The sequence below is a fragment of the Triplophysa dalaica genome, chromosome 12, assembly GCF_015846415.1.
Source record: "Triplophysa dalaica isolate WHDGS20190420 chromosome 12, ASM1584641v1, whole genome shotgun sequence".
Taxonomy (NCBI): Eukaryota; Metazoa; Chordata; class Actinopteri; order Cypriniformes; family Nemacheilidae; genus Triplophysa; species Triplophysa dalaica.
Genome location: NC_079553.1, coordinates 4457505 through 4476216, shown reverse-complemented (window position 1 = coordinate 4476216; position 18712 = coordinate 4457505). Strand labels below are relative to the sequence as shown.

General features: G+C 41.2%; 1 protein-coding gene across 3 annotated transcripts; it reads right to left on the bottom strand.

The window, feature by feature from the left end:
• Positions 1-1762: 1762 nt before the first annotated feature.
• chd4b (chromodomain helicase DNA binding protein 4b) lies at positions 1763-18667 on the bottom strand. 3 transcript variants are annotated; one of them, XM_056762217.1, is made up of 42 exons: positions 18496-18667; positions 18320-18398; positions 17679-17752; positions 16152-16261; positions 15573-15839; positions 15292-15410; positions 14863-15158; positions 14506-14624; positions 13465-13585; positions 12994-13163; positions 12577-12825; positions 12296-12499; positions 11708-11919; positions 11490-11621; positions 11299-11395; positions 11017-11208; positions 10726-10926; positions 10478-10615; positions 10202-10323; positions 9928-10101; positions 9356-9497; positions 9127-9258; positions 8903-9020; positions 8588-8712; positions 8314-8406; positions 7990-8131; positions 7873-7896; positions 7577-7746; positions 7303-7492; positions 6859-6948; positions 6663-6754; positions 6441-6574; positions 6216-6360; positions 5978-6134; positions 5331-5428; positions 5025-5190; positions 4806-4859; positions 4560-4724; positions 4370-4478; positions 3849-3981; positions 3440-3635; positions 1763-2911 (listed from the first exon to the last, which is right to left on the bottom strand). In XM_056762217.1, exons 3-42 carry the CDS (start codon positions 17725-17727, stop codon positions 2736-2738), a joined length of 5823 nt encoding a protein of 1940 aa, XP_056618195.1. In that variant the 5' UTR covers positions 17728-17752; positions 18320-18398; positions 18496-18667; the 3' UTR covers positions 1763-2735. The 3 variants fall into 3 exon arrangements, with proteins under 3 accessions (XP_056618195.1, XP_056618194.1, XP_056618196.1); XM_056762216.1 differs by having other exon boundaries at positions 18320-18667; XM_056762218.1 differs by having other exon boundaries at positions 7315-7492; positions 18320-18667.
• Between the last annotated feature and the right edge of the window lie 45 nt (positions 18668-18712).

Sequence of the window (18712 nt, the reverse complement as noted above, 5' to 3'; positions counted from 1 at the left end):
GATTTACCTCAACAGTGATGAACAGATATAAACGGAGTAAAACTAAACTAAGAACAGGAAGTGTAGAATACTTTGCATGAGGCCGTGCTTTTGTCAATAGACCATCACGTGACACCACCATAACATAAACAGCATAGTACAGATCTTCACATACACTTTACAAACACAAATGTCGGGGTGAAACCAATCCCTTACCTGTATGACATGCTGTTGTCGGCTTCTCTCCACTTCGCAGGTTGCAACCGTACACATGCAGTTCTTCTGTCTGTATTTATGTGGAACAATATGGAACATATTGGAATACAACATGGAATACTGTCGACCTACAATGTAAGAACATGAAATAAGTTGATCCAACAAAGGTATCCATTCTTGATGGCATCCCCTCTTTCTTATCCGGTGAATTTTCAAAGAGAAGATTAATTTATCTGTCTCCTCCCACCCATTTCTTTAATTATTATAATTTCCTCATCCTGTCTGTTGCCATTAACCCATTCTCTCTCTGTCTGCACTGGGCTCTTCAGTCGAGTCAACACCAGTGTCCAATTTAGCTTCTGAAGAGCCACTGCCTATAGAGATCAAATTCAATTTAAACACATTCACATAACATTTTGAACCCTATTATTTACAATTAATTCTCAAGAACTTTATTAGCTGGTTCGGGTGTGTTGGAAAAGGCTTGAAAAATATTTAGTCTGCGTCCTTAAGCTTAGATGGCACCCCCAGAAACATTCAAACAGGTTTCATAATAGTAGCCTTTTAAAATTGTATTTGAAATATAGACAGTTTAGCGGCAACAACAAAGACAAACGGTATGTGGCTCAAAACTTAACTTCTGGAACACCTTCGCAAAGAATCTATAACTGTTGAGAAGGTTTAATTTAATATATGAATATACTTGTATACAAATAAAAATTAAACTTAAATTGTTATATTACAACCGAACACGGACAGGAAGCTGGAGTCAGACGTGCTTTGGAACCTTCCTCCCTAGACAACATTTTTCAACTTTCGGACAAAGCCTTAGTTAGGTTTGAAGCTTTTTTTAACACTGAAAATCCTCGTAACAATTTGCAAAAAAATTGGGTAAAATTTGCTGCTATTATTCAAGTACAACTTACTAACCGGAATTAAGTAAATTATACTTATTAAATACATGTAGTATTTGTTAAAAGTAAATGTTACTAAAAGCAAACAAAAAGATTATACTGAACAAAAATTTGTCTTCACGGATCACTTATTTTCATATTGAAATATAAACTGTTTTTACAAGATAAATTGTCAAGTAAGAAGAGACTGGTGGTCTCTGTACTGGCTTTAGCATGGTTACTGATCAATAAGTGAAACAACACACTTCATAATGACTACTATGCTGCCTCCCTCAGCCTAGGAAAAACACTTAAAATGACAGTTAATCTTTAAAATGAATCTTCTAATGCAGTCAGATACTAAACATGCTGGGAACTACGGATAAACTGCCAAGGTAGTTATATCAACAAAAATTATTTATGTAGTCTCAACACAAAATAAATATGTCAATTTAATTTGACCGATTTTAATGAGTTTAACACAATACAATTTAGTTGGATTTACTTAATAATTTGTTCGATTACTCAAAGAAAGGAATTAAAATCTTAACAACCAAAATTAGAAGATTTTATTCCCAAGATTTTTTCGTTATTTATACAATTTTTTTGGAAACATAATCATAATTTTTTTAAGAGAACACACTTTATAGCTGTCTAAATAAACAAACTCCATATCACAATGTGTTACCTTTTTATTGCAGGTCTGAATAACTGAAAGAAAAGACATAACAACAGGATAACGGTGATCATTACAAAGTGAGATATTCAAAACTCTTAAAAGTGTAAAGTTAGACATTAAATTATAAAGAAAATCTGTCTTCGGGAACTTCATATTACATCATTCAGGAGTCAGGTCTTAGAATGCATGCTTTTAAAACACAAAATTAATTCAGAAACAATGTTGAACATGGAACAAAGTGAATTTGAACAATTTTCATGATGAACATTTTTATACATTTCTTTACATCTACAGGAATGAAAGGTCATTTGATGGCCTTATCATAAGAGTTGGTATGCGTTGACATCTGCGAAAACCCTTTAATCCGTGTCAAACAGATGACTGTACAGATGAAAACCGCATCACGTTTTCGAGCTCAAACAGATTGGTGCAGAAAACAGGGATTCAACTAGTGTGAGTGACAAAAGAATGCACACCTGAGGAGGAAAGGGTTTCCACTGCAAAGATCTCTCAAAGCTTTCACTCCAATCCATTCAAGGCAGAATCCACACCGATGTTTTAACCCGGCCCTGTTTAGACTACAAGTTTAAAAGTGACCTGAAAAACCTGAAATGGATTGGCGAATGATCCGAGTTCTGTGTATTTCAACAGGCTTGAAATGACCTCTAAGGTCATCAGGTGTGTGTGCCCAATGAATCCTACTGGAAGAGATGGAATGACTCTACATCTATAGGAGTTTACAGGAAATTTAAGGGAGCCACAGTGTGCTAGCTAGAGACCACTCCACTCCCCAACTGATGGAGCAGCTTGACCTTGTTTTTATATATGTATATATATATATACACAAAGCATTTGATCACCTGACCCAGGTGTATGTCTGCATGTGTGCTGTATGTAAATATGTCATGTGATTCCTCATCATGACTGAAGTAATGGGAGGTAGGGCTGAATATTTCATCCGGAGGACATCAACGTGGCGCCTGCATCTGTGTGACTTCCGACCCTCGGCTGGCTAGCCGGCTAAGAATGCTTCTCTCAGACATCTGTAGCCTCACAGCGACAGGCGGTATCCGAGCGATGGTTGCAGGGAGACGCGTGACGTCGGCCTTCATGTCGCTGAGCAGCTCCTCCAGTTGTTTCAGAACTGACAAACCAGTGATAAAATCATTTCATGTGTAAAAATCTCTATTATTATGGATTTTAAATGAGTTAATTCATCGTCTGTCCCTCTACAGATCACTACTTCAAATACTGGCTATAATAGTACAGCAACATGTGGTGAGGTATCAAGTGATGTTTGTAATTGTGTGACATTGAGCAGTGATGTGTTAGTAACACGCTTCTTCGGGGTGTTAAAGTTTACAATCTACATACGGTTACTTTTTGTCTACTTTAGCACAGCGGTTGTAAATTTAGTCTTGTGGACCCAAAACACTGCCAATCTTCCATTTTGCTCAGTCTGATGGTGACAAAACCGGTCATGTTGGGCAAACCAGATTAACACTGAGATCAAAAGCACAAGGTACAAATGGATTTTCATTGACTCACATTGTTACAGTATGCATTCGAGACCATTCTACCACAAACTATGCACCGTGTACAGTATGTCATTTAGGACACAAATGTGCAGTGCCATGTTTCTGAACTATCTAAAGCAGGAAGCTTTGTGTACCTTTGTGCAGTACTGCATTAGCGGGCTTGTTTCCTGACATTGATTCTTTGCTGAGGTGTTGGTGTGACTCCGCCAGACACTCCACCTCACTGAAGCGTGTGTTGAGCGCCATGGAGGGGTGAGATGGGTCCTCGGTCATGTTCAGATATGCAGCGCGTCTGAGCTGCTCCTCGATCACCAGAGCCTGTTCCAACAGCTGCACACAGACAGAGATAAATGGTGTATTTTGTCAATCCCATATTTTGTATAAACACTCCATCCCCATTGTATGACATTTTTTATACAACTGAAATTCTTCATCATTTGTGCATTTAGTTTTTTACCCTTCATTTTATTGTACCAGATATGCTACAAAATAAGTATTAAATGATGTTGTGTGAATATTTACTATATTTGATGCGTCTCTAACCTTAAACCTTCGAGCAAGAAACTTGTTTTTAATCTCGAGGAAGTTTCCGCGGCTCATCTCTCCTTTAAAGGGTTCGTTGAGGATGGCGAACCTCGGGTCATTTTGCACATCTTGCCAGCGAGCGTAGCCGTGGCTGGTCGTACAGAGGTGAAGGGCATAACACAAACAGCTTCTTATGTTCATCCACAGAATAAATAGCCAAAACTAATATTATTCTATAGCAGTTTAGATTGTACACAGGGAGGCAAAAGTTTACACAAAACGCTTGACAAAATCTGACCCAAATGCACATAATTATCTAAATATCAAGTTTTGAAAACAATACAAATTGCGCCAGTGTATTTATTTCTTTAAAAACTACAAACACAAAAAGTGAAAAAGTGCCAAGCATATGTAGGAGCTCCATAAAGCACCCCAGGTCAGAGGTTTGATTGAGAATGAAACATTAAAAGACTTCAAATAGAATCAAGATCCCGAACATCCCATAACAAACAGTTCTATAACTGTAACTTTAAGGATACTGTATGATACCGGCCAGCAGCCAGTAGTCATGGCGACGATGCCAGATCTCATACGTTTTCTTGGTGACCGTGGCAGCTCGCTCTTCATTCTGCCAGAGTGAGTGAAGCTCTGGAGAGACAGACAGAGAATTCATTGATTCATATACACAAACGCACACACACACACACACACAGTAAATTCCCAGTGTACCTGTGAAACCGCCATCTGCGATGTTAAACATGAACCTCTGCTTCACTGCTTTCTTCTTCTCTTCACTCACTCCATCCCCTCCTCCGCTCGTCTCTTTGGCATTGTCTCCATTTTGCAGCTTAGTGGATTCTTCTGATTTCACTCCATCCTTCTCCTCTTTCAGCTCTGAGAAAAGGACGAGGAATATGATTCACAGAATGAAACTGGGCTGACTTCTAGTATGACATAAACCTGGGTGTATTGTACCTTTCTTCTCTTCTCTAGCTGAGCTGGTGTCCATTTTCTCATCAGAAGATTCATCTGAAAAAAGAAGAAGAGGGAAGTCTGCATGAGCCAATCGCTGAACCAGACATCTTAATATGAACATTGATAGAATTTGTACATTGAACTGCTGAAGTGGAAGTCAATATATCAGTCATAAAAGCGAGACAGAAATAAGAGATTGTTCTCATTGAATTCGCTCACCTTTGGTTTTGTCTGTGCTGCTTGTGGCCTCTGAACTCTCGTCTTTCTCTCTTTCTCCCTCTCTGCTCCCTCCGTCCTTCTCCCTCGACGGAGATACGGCCTCCGTTTTCTCCTCTTTCTTTGGTGGACTGGGGGATTTCTCACCTTCATCAGGAATCTCAATGATCTGTGAGAAAGGCAGAGATCGAGAGTGAGACACCAAGACAGAAAAAGTAAAGCAGGTGTTTACCGATGAACTTTAGACACAGAGAAGAGAAACAAGAAGGTGAAGTGAAAGAGCGTAGCTGTAAATAACCCGTACTGTACCTCATCCTCCTGTCTGGAGCCTTTCATTTCCCTCTCTCGGTCTGCTTCGGTCTTCTCCTCCGGCTCTTTGACTGCTTCTTCACTCTTGGAAAGATCTTCTGTTTGAGTAAACGAGAATCTGATTAAAACTAAATAAATGATTTGTTCCAATACCAATTTGTATACATATCTATAATGTGAAATAACAACACATTCTCTGCATCTACTTTAAAGGTGCAATGTGTGATATTAAGGAGGATCTACGAATATACATAACTATGTCTTTAGAGGTGTATAAACACCTTAGATAATGAAGCGCTATGTTTTTATGACCTTGAATAAGCTATTTCTATCTACATATACCGTGAGTCCCCTTGCATGTAATACCCATGTTCTTTCTACAGTAGCCCTAAACGGACAAACTGCTCTACACAGCGTGTTATCTCCTGCGCCAAAGAAGTGAAAACATGAAAACATGTTAGTCCTTTGTCAGCCGTAGAGCTTTGAATGAGAGGGGTGAGCAGTGGACCGAGTTGCATTCGCTATATATATAGTTGGCTATATGCCGCTGAATATCACAAACTGGACCTTTAACTCACTTTGGGTTTAAGTAAACTGCAAGTTGGTTTATGTATGAACTATTAATCAAGTTCTGAGCATCTTGTTACCTCCTGCTGGTGTGTTGGGCTGAGTATCAGCAGGTGTTCCAGAAGAAGGCGTTTTTGGATCCTCTCCCGCCGCGATGGCTGCCGCTCTCTTGTTTTCCTCCAGTTCTTTCATCCAGGGCATTGACCACTGACCATTGACATGCTCAAATTCTTGTACCTGTTCCAAACAGCGAATCACAGCTTAGAACAGTCAGAAAGGACGCAATCACAACAGAAATCTATATAAAGCATCGCTCACCTTCTTGCGAATCAGTGACATCACACCTATGCGCGTGAGAACGTGTTGTCGTGACAGGCCTTCCCGTGGCACACCGTCAGCGAAGGTTTCTGCCCCGTCTGCACCCGGCTCACACAGGTGACGCATAAATAGGGACACATACGCCCTGAGAAAGACAGTGAATGCATTAAAACCGCAAGTTCATCTAATGCTAATGTACACGCACACAAACTCTTCAAGACTTACTTAAACTCTTTCTCTGACTTGCCCCGCAGGTCTCGAACAAGCCATTGGGTGGTGAACGCATCCTGTGGCGGCATCCCATAACGCATCACTGCATTCAGGAATGCCTTCCTCTGACGGGCATTGAAACCCAACACCTAATGAGGAGAAAGACTTTTTAAGGATTTTTGTACTACATGAAGGGAGAAACTAATGAAAAAAGTTTTAAGGTAATTTGAGTTGAACCTCAATGTTGCCTCCAACTCTGGCCAGCAAGGGCGGCAGTGGTTTGTCTTTATCGTTTCTCAAGCCTTTGCGACTGGGCCTTCTTGAGTTAGCTAACAAGACAAACACCCGTGACAATACAAATAAGCAACTGTATAATAATGTCTCATATATCGACGATTTAACGTTAACGCTGCATATGTGTAGTGTATCTCACCTTCAGATCGTTCATCAAAGTCCTCATCATTCTCTTCTGAAGCCACCGAGTAATCTGACTGGTTATCAGACTGATCATCCTGCCAATCTCCTAACATAAATAGCCAGCGAGTGGTTTAGTTGACTTAACAACACAAATATTTGATTGGAGGAGAAAAACACGACTGAATTAATGCAGACACCTTCCAAACACCTCAACATTCACTCAGATGTGAATCGGATTATTTGAAACACGTTATATTATTTTTTAACATCACTTACAAAACTCTCAAGCAAAACTCGGTATAAATCGTTCATTAAAACCACTGAATGTGATCATGTTTAGCAAAGATGGACACATTAGTTCTCCTCACATTTCGAAACCAGACACTCCACGACACATTGTTCACCACATGCACACACAGGTAAAGGGCGACAAAGGAAAGCTTTAAAAGTGCATCTGTACCCCGTCTACTACCTCTGTCCTCCTGTGAACAGTCGTTGTAGTTGACGGGTTTGCGTGGGCGTTTGCCTTTGCCCAGGTGACGCGCCAGATCCTCCTGCTGCTGCTCATAATGATGCCGCAATAGTTTCTCCCAGTAATCCGGATCGACACTCTCCTCCTGCTTAATGATCTCCCTATCCACATCCTCCTCCTGGGAAACACACCACATGTGCTGTAAAAACTATACAGGTGACACAAACAAGTGACATCACATTCAAACAAGTCACCGGCTCACCTCCTCATCTTCATCTTTCACAACATACTGAGCCACTTTAAAGGAGCTGAGATATTCATTCATGCTCTGCAGCTCAGTGTCATCCGTTGCATCTTGGTTCCTGTCCAACAATCGATCGATTGCTTTGTCATCATAGTGGATCACACAGCTGTCCTCTTCTTTATTGTCGCCTGGATGAGACAGAAAGAAAGAGTCATTTTTTTTGGAGGTGAGTTTTTGTATGTTCAGCCAGGTTCAACAAGAATGATTTAGGTTTTGAGATGTCACTTTTAGAAAAATAGTAATTGATAACATACGTTGTGGTCGGCCTGTGGTCATAGCTAGTATAGAAGAAAACAAATATTTTAAAACTTATATCACTTTTTTCATCTGAGAAAACTTCTTCGCTATTTCATGTCGAAATATACCTTTACCTTCTAAGATCTCATCTTTAAAAAGCTCCTCCGTGCCAAACTTCAAGATGTCGTCCAATTCCTGTTTGGACATGGATCCAGCCTTGGAGCCCAAACCTGGCCGCACCACCAGGTGGGTCAACATCATCTTCTTCTTTGCCACCTATGAATCACAGGAAAGAGAGTTTGATAGCTCCGAGTTAATGACTTTGCCAGACATACTTTGTTTGTTTACTGTACTACTATATACATCAATTCTGTATTTGTGATTTTATAGTGACATCTTTTCATCTTGTCTTTGATGTGCACTGTTTATTGTATGTAGGAATGAACATGACTTCCTACCTGCGTGATTCTCTCCTCCACAGATGCTTTTGTGACAAACCGATAGATCATCACCTTCCTATTCTGCCCGATACGATGCGCTCTGCTAAATGCCTAAGAACAATGTTACAAAAAATGATGCAATTTCAGCAAGGCAATTCAAATCTTGATATGCACATAGACGTGACACAAAACAGCACAATAAATCATACAAGAAACTTTTAGATGTAACGGTGGACGAAAAGGGACTTTTAGAGAGACGGCCGATGAATTGGGCATTTCATGACATCTCTACCTGAATATCGTTGTGTGGGTTCCAGTCAGAGTCATAGATGATGACGGTGTCAGCGGTTGCCAAATTGATGCCCAAACCACCTGCTCTGGTGGACAGGAGGAAAACAAACTGTGGAGCCCCAGGAGCTAAAGTAAGAAAATTGGTATATTAGGGAAACTTAAGAGAAAGAGATTTTCTTTATAATGTGTTGTGTTAAACAGTAGAAATAATGTAATGCAGGTTTAGAAGAACACAACATTTGGTCATCATTAATAGCTGAACTGTTCCTATAACAGTAATCTAGTAAAAACCGAAATGGGTGGCATCTTTCCTCACCATTAAACCGATCAATGGCTTCCTGTCTCATCCCTCCAGTCACACCTCCGTCTATCCTCTCATACTTGTATCCCTCGTTTTCAAGGAAATCTTCCAGTAAGTCCAACATTTTTGTCATCTACAACCAAGCATGTAGAAGCAAGTCAATTTATATAAGATATGGAATTTCAAAATGTTTTCGTTAGTATTTGTGTTCTGTGTTTGTTTCTGGTATGCGTTCGTACCTGTGAGAATATAAGCACTCTATGTCCACCCTCCTTTAGTTTCTTCAGCATCTTACACAGAAGAAACAGCTTCCCAGAAGACTTTGTGAGGGCACCACCATCATACATGCCATTGGGCATTTTAGGAGCTTCCTGTACAAACCAACCAAAGAATTTTCATTTTTAATGTTTCCTATCGTTGTCAATGTAAACTGGTACTATGGAGGAGAATATGCGAGTGACATCCTACATTAGCAGCTGTAGGGAAGAGGTAGGGGTGGTTACAGCACTTCTTCAGGTCCATAACCACATTGAGCAGAGACACCTGGTTTCCGCCACCACGAGTGTTCAAAGCTTCAAAGTTGCGTGTCAGGATATACTTGTAGTACTTCCTGTTGCAGAACAATAAACATTGAATTAAGATTCAAGTAGAAGGCCTTCAATACCTGTAGGCTTTTCTTCATTACATTTAAAGGGATAATTCATCAAAAATGATATTTTTTTCATCATTCCGAACCTTCTGTAGAACACAGTATTTTGAAGAAAGTTGGTAAACGAACAACATTGGCCCAAATTTACTTTCATGGTACGGACACAAAACCACCAAGATATTTCTCAAAATATCTTTTGTATCTTCTACATATTTAAAGTACATGAAGGTGAATAAATTATGACATTATTTTTATTTTTGGCTGAACTATTCCTTTAAACGTTTATATAACGGTTTGAGTTTGATAAGGAATTAGAAAAAAAGTAGTAAATAAATACAGAAATCAACAAAACGATGACGTACAGTATAATGAAGCTGAGTTTATCTCTTACTTCTGCATTGAGCTGAGCTCCACCCTCACGATGAGCTCGGTCTTGGAGGGCATGTGTTTAAAGACGTCAGCTTTGAGTCGCCTGAGCATGTGTGGACCCAACATGTCGTGCAGTTTCTTAATCTGGTCTTCTTTAGCTATGTCAGCAAACTCCTCCAAGAAGCCATCCAGGTTACTGAAACGCACACACAGCAAGTACTGATGACCTGACCTTCTTCAGAGAACGCAAACATGCATTTCACACACATTTATCCAGAAAACACACACACACTCACTTAAATCTCTCAGGCGTGAGGAAGTTGAGAAGATGGAAGAGCTCCTCCAGGTTGTTTTGTAAAGGAGTGCCTGTCAACAGCAGCTTGTGCTGGAGCGGGTAATTATTCAACACACGAAAGAACTGAGGAAAAACACGAGACCGTGTTCATTTTGCATCCATGACTGGGCTGTAAAATTCTGCTGGTTTGTCAGATATGTTTTGTGGAGGGTGACGTATTGTTAAACTTTCAACGTCCGTTCTTAGTATTACATTTCTGATGTGAAACATAGCTTACCTTTGACTGGTTGTTTTTCAGCCTGTGGGCTTCATCCACAACTAGACAAGCCCAGTCAATGGAGCCCAGGATGGCTTGATCGATCGTAATTAGCTCATAAGATGTTAACAGCACGTGGAACTTCACAGAAGCCTCTTTCTGTAAACGTAAGGGAAAATTTCAGACCGAGAAGAACCACACAGACAGATAAGACAAGGGCACGTCATCACAAAACTTCATTTCTAACGATAGCATAACCCGTCTCTTACTTTCATTTTGGAGGCTTTCTTTCCGCCGCGGATGGCGTTGTCCTCAAAGGAGAATTCGTTTTCCCGTATGACAGCTCTGCTGTCCTTATCACCCACGTAAGTGACCACATACATGTCGGGTGCCCACATCTCAAACTCCCTCTCCCAGTTAATGATGGTGGAAAGCGGGGCACTCACCAGGAACGGCCCCTTCGAGTGGCCCTAAAAGAAACGCACAGTAAAAGGTTTACGAATCGTAATGTGGCAAAAAAAACAGTTAATGTGATGTAGGTCATAACAAACTCAAAAAACCTCTTTGTAAAGCGAGTAGAGAAAGACGGCGGTCTGAACGGTCTTTCCGAGACCCATCTCATCGGCCAAGATGGTGTCTGTGCCCTGAGCCCACGAGAAACGCAACCAGTTCAGCCCTTCCAGCTGGTACGGGTGAAGCGTGCCGCCTGTAGCGTCCAGATACTCCGGCTGCCTGTCGAATTTTATGGTGGGCTGATAAAACAGAGCGGGAGAGGAATATTACATCATCATTAACAACAAGAGGAACCTAAAATGCCGTGCAAGAGTTGTGCTATTACTCACATCCACAACAGGATTAACAGGAGGTCTGTCCACCCTCTTAACTTTCACCTTCTTCATCTTTTTACCTGGTCTGCCTTCGTCTCCAAGCATCAGTTCCCTTACAAAGAAGAAAAAGGAAAGGTACGCTGATCAAACTGTCCATTCAGCATCATCACACATCTGCGTGCATGAGGTTCTGCAAAGTCGGGTACCTGTGGTTCCAGTATTGCTGTTTGTAAGTCTCGTAGTCAGGTATGTCCATGTCCTCAGACTCCCAGCAAGACTGATCGTATGGCAAATCCCTCCATTTGACGAGGTAGTGAACGTTATTCTTCTTATCCACGCTGAAAGAGAGAATTAAAGAGAGCATAACATTTTAAGCAGATGGTCTCATCAGAGCCCGGAGGATTCAGCATCTGATGACTCTCACCTGTGGTTTAAGACTCGGTGGATGAGGAGCCACTCCAGTTTCACTCCAAATCGTCCAAACTGATCTTCCATGCGGGCGTAGACGGGATCTTTATTCTTCCTCTTTGTGCTCTTATCTTCGTCTCCCTCAGCACCAAGTTCTAGATTGGGGGGCTCTTCCATATCAGTCTTTCGCTGGTAGTTGCGGAACATTACCTGACAGTTCAGCTCCAACTAAAAAGAGGAAAATAGCAGCTCTGATTGGACGGCTTTTCTACGAATAATCAAAAACGCTAGTAGTGGCCCACCAAGATATTGGAATGCTGTTGAAATTTGATGCACATGAAATTTACTGCCTTTACATTGTGATGTCAAATATAAATGTATGCATATCATTGACCACTAACATTTATTCCAAGTGACATTCTTGGCTTAAAAATCTTTTATTTGACATGTTGTGCAGTAGCACTTCCTGCGACCTGAGTTCGAATCCCAGCTCGTGGTCCGTTCCCGGCTTCCGATTCCCTCTCTCTCATCCCATAATTTCTTGTCTCACTCTCCACTATCCTATCCATATAAAGATGAAAAGAAAAACTTTTCTTTGCAATACCTGTAGTTCTTGGACCCAGGAACAGTGCCAGTAAGACATGTTGCACCACTTCACAAAGAACTCCCTCTCCTTACGTCCAATCATAGGAGGAGGATCGGGAGCATTGGCTGGGAGGTCTGCAGGGCGGGGTACAGGCATAGGGGGAGGGGCTTCACCCCAGCGCCATGTGAGAACTTTCTGCACTTTGCCTTTCAGTGGAGCGCTCTGAGAAGACAATTAACAATGAGAGTGTGTTATACAGCTCTTTGAAGTAAACCAAAAATATTTCTCCTCTCTCTCACCAGGCATCGAGGACAGATCCACTCTCCATTGGGTATGTCTGGGAAGGGCGGGTTTAGACAGTGTAAATGATAGGACGAGGGGCAGGTGTCGCAGCACAGCAGTTCGCCTCCATCCTTACACACCCGACAAAACTCCATATGATGATCATCCTCCTCTTCGACCTCTCCTTCATCCCTCCTGCCGTCATCATTCTCCTCCTCCCCTTCCGAGCTCTCCTCACGAGCCTCCCATTGAATGCCCTCCTTCTCCTGAACGAGAGACATAAATAATGCATGAACACCAGAAACCTCAGTCATTAAATTTAAATGCAAGTTTCATTCATTGAGCGCACAAAACCTCAGAGAAAGGACAGATCTTTCATTTTGAACACAAACGTTGTGATAACATAAGGTGTTTTTAAACTGGTGCGTACGTACACAGTGTGGGCAGCTCCATGTGCCCTCAGGGGCTCTCTCCATGTCTGGGTCTAGACATACCATGTGATAGGCTCGTGGACAGGTGTCACACAGAATGATCTCACCTCCCTGCTGACACACCTCACAGTAGTCCTGATGGTCTGTCTCGTAACCATCAGCATCCTCATCCACTATGTGAGGGAGAGAGAGAAGAAGAATGAAATATAGAAGCTTTTAAAGCAGAAATGTAAATACATTAAATATTAAAAAAACAGTAGCATTTGATCGACTGGAAAGTTGTCTGAATCCTGATTTCAAAGCAACACTTTGGCATCACTTTAGGTTATAACCTTCAGAAGTGTGTTGGTTTTAAATTGTTTAAACAGTTTGCCTAAGTGTAACTGGATTACACCAGCCTTATGCTAACCCATTAAAAATGTTGTTTATGCTTTCAAAAACGGTAGATGAATGGATGGATAGATAGAAACTCACATTTCTTCTTTTTCTTAGAGCTTTTGGATTTCTTACTCTTGGAGCGACTGGCTCGACTGTTGGAACCATCACTGACAGAAAAACTGTCAAAGTCACTCTCACCCTCATCCTCCTCACCGCTCTGCGAGAAAAAACCAGCGGTACAAAACAAGGTTCGGTGACATTAGATATAAATTACATACGAAACTAATGGTTTGCGCTCATGGAGAATGATTTTTAAATTAACATGTATTTGAACTCAATTTAAATATGTACAGTATATGGGTAGTTGACTGTACATGTGTCTTATAGTGGGACGTAACAACATTTTCATACAGTTTTATTTTTTAAATATAAAATGGTTATTATTAGGACCCATGGTACGGTTTATGTGTCAACTACCCAGGGGCTTAATTTCCACTGGGGACAGGGGGGACATGTCCACCTCACTTTTCAAATTCCAGTTTGTGTACACCTCACTTTCAAATTGGTCTTTCACTGAACGATTGTTTTCAATCACGTGGTTTTGATTTGTATTTAATAGAAATTAGTTTGTGCTGGTCGTTGTTTTGCTAAGATGTTAAGCTGTTTCCTTGTAATGGAAGATACTCGTATGCGTGATTTATTTATTTTTTCGTTTAGTAAGAACTCGTTCTTTTAACAGCAGTTAGTGTTTATGACAAGGCTTGACAGAAACGATGCCTTCTCTCGTCGTTGTTAAGGTAGGCTACGTTAAACCTCGTCAAACTTTATTAAAGTCATCCGGCTCAAATCAAAAACATTTTCTCCAATTTTGTGTCAAGTTACACCCTTGCAACTACCCATTTATATATATATACTGTATATACATACGTAAATAAATAAAAGAACAAAAATAAATATTTATTTTAGTCTTCTAATTTTTCTGTTTTAAAAGGGATGTACTTATATTTGTATATTGGAATTATTCAATTGATAAATTATTTTATATAAAATATTTTTGTGTAAGTTGCACTCGTCATCCTCCATATCTGCTCTGCCCTGAAGTAAATACATGCATGCATATAAAGAATGGTTTCTTACAGAGGAACGCTTTCTCTTGAAGTTGCCCAGTTTAATCTTGAGTGGGGCCACTTTCTTGGCTTTAGACTTCTTGTCCTGGGGCTTTGGGGTGGGCTTGGATTTCCTACGTGCATTTGGACCTAGAGTAAAAATATACATGAGAGATAACATTGATTTTGTTGTCTAAAAACAAAGAAATCATAAGAGCTTGAAATTACAAGACCCTGAGCAAATGATGTCAGGAATTTATTTTGGGCTTAAATATACCTTTAAACAAATTCAAAATATTGTTATCTCTTGTTATTCCTGATATAACTCTTTCGCCCTTTCCTTTTAATTCCCTTCCAATATTTTTTCAACGTCTCTTTCTCCTCTAACCTTTGCCCTCTTTGGTCTTGGCTTTCCGCAGGGGGACTGCTGGGGGCGCGGGTGGAGGAGGCGGTGCAGCAGGAGCTGCTATTGGTGTGGGCGGGGCCATCGGGGCAGCCCCTCCTCCATCCACTCTGGTCACCATACTCTCCACCGCAGCAGCTACGTTGGCAGCTGCAAGGGCGGCGTTGGCACTCGCCGAGCCCCGCATGGGATTATTAGTGCTGAACTCCCTCCATTTTGCTCCCAAAACCATCATCATCTTTGATACGGGAATCTTAGGGTTCTTAGCAGCTATAAGAGGCCTGAGGGAGAGATGGAAAGATACAGACCCATTTTAGATGAGCCACAAAAAAAAAAAAAAAAAATCACAGGACACATTTACACAAGGATGTAATAAAAATGGGACAAAATGACAAAGAAGCTGCACTGTCCAACCTGACAAACTGGCTGAAAGCTTTATAATTGGTGAGAGAAGTGTAGTCCTCCTGGGTGAAGGAGTAGTCAATGTCTTTCATTCCCCAATCTGCTAATAGCTGAGAGGAAGACTTGGGCTCCTGTGAAAGGAGAATATAGTATCACAGATGAAATACAGTATATATATTAAGACGTACTAGGAAAATATTATATATTTATACATTTTCCATTATACACAGTTAACATCTCAACTGTATGATTTTGTCTATGGTTTTCGAGACCACCCGTCTGTTGCACCTCACCTGCCCGTCATCGTCGTCATCATCATCATCTTCCTCCTCCGGCTCTGGATCTTTACGTTTGCTTTTCCCTCCAGATGAGCAGCCAGCCTTCTCCCCAGCTGAACCTCCCTTCTTCCTCTCCTTAGAGGAGCTTGACCTCTTTTTCTTCTTCTTGCTGGGCGCATAGTCACTTCCTTCGCTCTCGGATCGCATCATACTGTCCTCCTCCTCCTCCCCTGCTACCATCCTGATGGCTTCCATGGCTTCAGGAGAGCTGACAGGAATTTCCTACACCAACAAAGAAAAATTACAACAACTCTAGCAAACACCTAAGAAATGGCAAATTATCAATTCAAACACAAAAATTAAGCTGCTTATATTTTGTCTCCAGTATCTAAGAATACGGTAACAAAGGCAGAAGTGAAAAGTCTTCATTTGCACATTTGTGCCTTAAGCTATCTTTTTACATACTGGCTCTGATTCACAGTGATTTCTCAAGCCAAACACTGCCTTTGGTTGAGAGCAATTTCAAGCTCCATTCCTCGGGTGTGAAATTCATAAATTCCTGGGCCATCTGGACCCTAGAGGTGCTCCACTAACCTCTCGGAGGACTTTCTGTCGTTTGCTGCTTCTGCTTTCCCGGCTCTTTTTCGCTTTCTTCTTTTTTTTGGATTTGGGTGTTTCTGGCTCGGAGATCGGTTCATCTTCATCTGTCCAAAACACAAACTGGTAAGCTCAGAATGAAACATTAAACATGCATAACATACTAAAAGCAGAAAAACGTTGCCTTCCTTTCCATGTGAAAAAAAAATAGTAGGACAATTGTAGTCAAAGGTGCCCTAAAACTATTTGCTTTCCTGAATTCTTCAAAATATCTCATTTTGTATTCAACAGAACAAAACAAATGATACAATCCCATATCCTACTATGGTAGTCAATGGTGTCCGAGAAATGTCAGTTGCTAACATTCTTCCAAATATCTTTTCTTTGTGTCCATCAGAACAAAGAAATGTATGTACGTTTTGGAACAACGTTTGGGTGATTTTTGGGTGGACTATCCTTTTAATAGGACTTAATTGTTCAGTAAACGCTAAATACATTATTTCTATTATCCAAATATGTCAGCAGCAGTGAAACCTGCGGCACAGGCATTTTGCCCTTGAAACCATTCATTTATTATAAGAGATATGCTGATAGGCTGCACTATCAACACCATTACAAACAGCGGCCAGAAGAGGAGGAAAAATAAATGGGTTTGACACGCTACAGTGACACTTCACCCAAAAATTCTGTCATCATTGAATCACCTTCGAGATGTATCAAATCTGTATAGTTTTCTTTGTTCTGATGAACACAGAGAAAGGTATTTGAACAAATCCCAATAACATGTAGATTTTGCCCCCCATTGAATGACTACCATAGTGGGAAAAAATACAATGGCAGTCCAAAGTGCCCCAGAACTACATTCTTCAAAATGTCTTCTTTCGTGTTCAACAGAACAACAAATGTTTCCTCCTATGGCAGTCAATGTCAAAACCTGTCTGGTGATAAGCATTCTTCCAAATACCTTTCTCTGTGTACATCCGAACAAAGACATTTATTCAGATTTGGGACTATTCGAAGGTAAGTAGATGATGACAGAATTTCGATTTTTGGGTGAAGTACCGACAATATCTCATATTGAAAGCATGAATCCGGGGTCCTCTTTCCGACATCAAAGCACGTGAAAACAACCAACTCGGAATCGTGACATCCGAAGTGGGAATTAACACATTTCCGATAAATCGCAGCTGTTTTCATCGTCTGCACGAATCAGGAAGTGATCCGACATATGCGTTCAGCTATCTGCATGTACATTATAAGCTGCTGCTTTATTTATTTTCCTTGATTTATAAGAGAATGGTAGCACGTGGCTTAGATAAACACTCACTAACAATACAATTGTTATGAAATGTCATCAACATTCTCCGCTCACGTTGTCCAGATGTATTTTGACGTGTCAGGAGGTAATATGCGTGCATGTTTTGGCTCATTTTGGAGGGTTGTAATGACCATGACTTGTTTAATGGGGTCCCACGCTCATCATCGGACACAGTTATCCAGTTACAACAAATAAGGTCTTCTTACCATCTCTCGCGGGTCCAAAATGTTCCCGGTCCACTTCACTCCCCGACATAATGCTTAGGGAAACGTCTGGACTCCTGATCAAATAGAGAGTAAAAATGGTGCGGATTTTAGCCTGACCCCATGTTGACAGACAGAGATAAATGACAGGGAGGCTAACCGTGCAAACGTTAAAGAAAACAAATGAGCGATTGTGACATTTCGAAAGTACAACATTAAAAAACAGTTAAACGCGATCGTTTGGTTTCGGCATTAATCGTAAACTTTCTCGTAAAAGAAGGCTTAACTTAGCTGTCAATCAAGTTAGCAAAGCTAGCAAACACAGTCCAGTGATACGGCTAGGGGGGAAAATGGCAGCCGGCTGGATGAGTTGAGTTAAAACGCTTATCTGTCTTCATTTTTGCACGCATTCGCTCCTTAAAAACTTCTCGTAAGGAATGATACGCGGAGGTCGCGACGCCCCCGTCAAACGCCATATGGCGGATCGCAAAATGACGTGACGGACGTACGACAATTATAAGTTAGCGCTAACAAGTTTGTTTGTTTGTTTACTGTTTTCAATGTGGAAACCGCCGAATTGTTTTATGCATTTCAACGCAGGCGGTCCGACAGTGTTTGACGGTGGGTGGGGGGGATTGACTTACAGGTCAGTCCAAGGTGTAGATAGTCCACCGTACGATCAGTCCGTCGCGAATCCTCAAGTCAAACGCTGGAGCTGAGAACCTATGACGACAAATAATACGTATAAAAAATCCCTTTAAAGGTGCAAATGTTTGGGACACGTCGTCCACTCTTCTCCCCTATCCCCAGCGTCACTGACCAGAAGCTAACATCCTCACATACACACAAAGAAACCAGGGGGGTGACGAGACATCCCATAATAATCCTAGGCACGCTTCCCCCTCCCTCGCTCGACTCTGCATAGTTACCTCGCAACCTACAGACCATAATACTCATCTCCCCTCACACACACCAGCGGCAAGAGCACACTGCCTTCCCCTTTCTAAGTCCCTGCCCCCTTAGCAACCGCGTTGCTA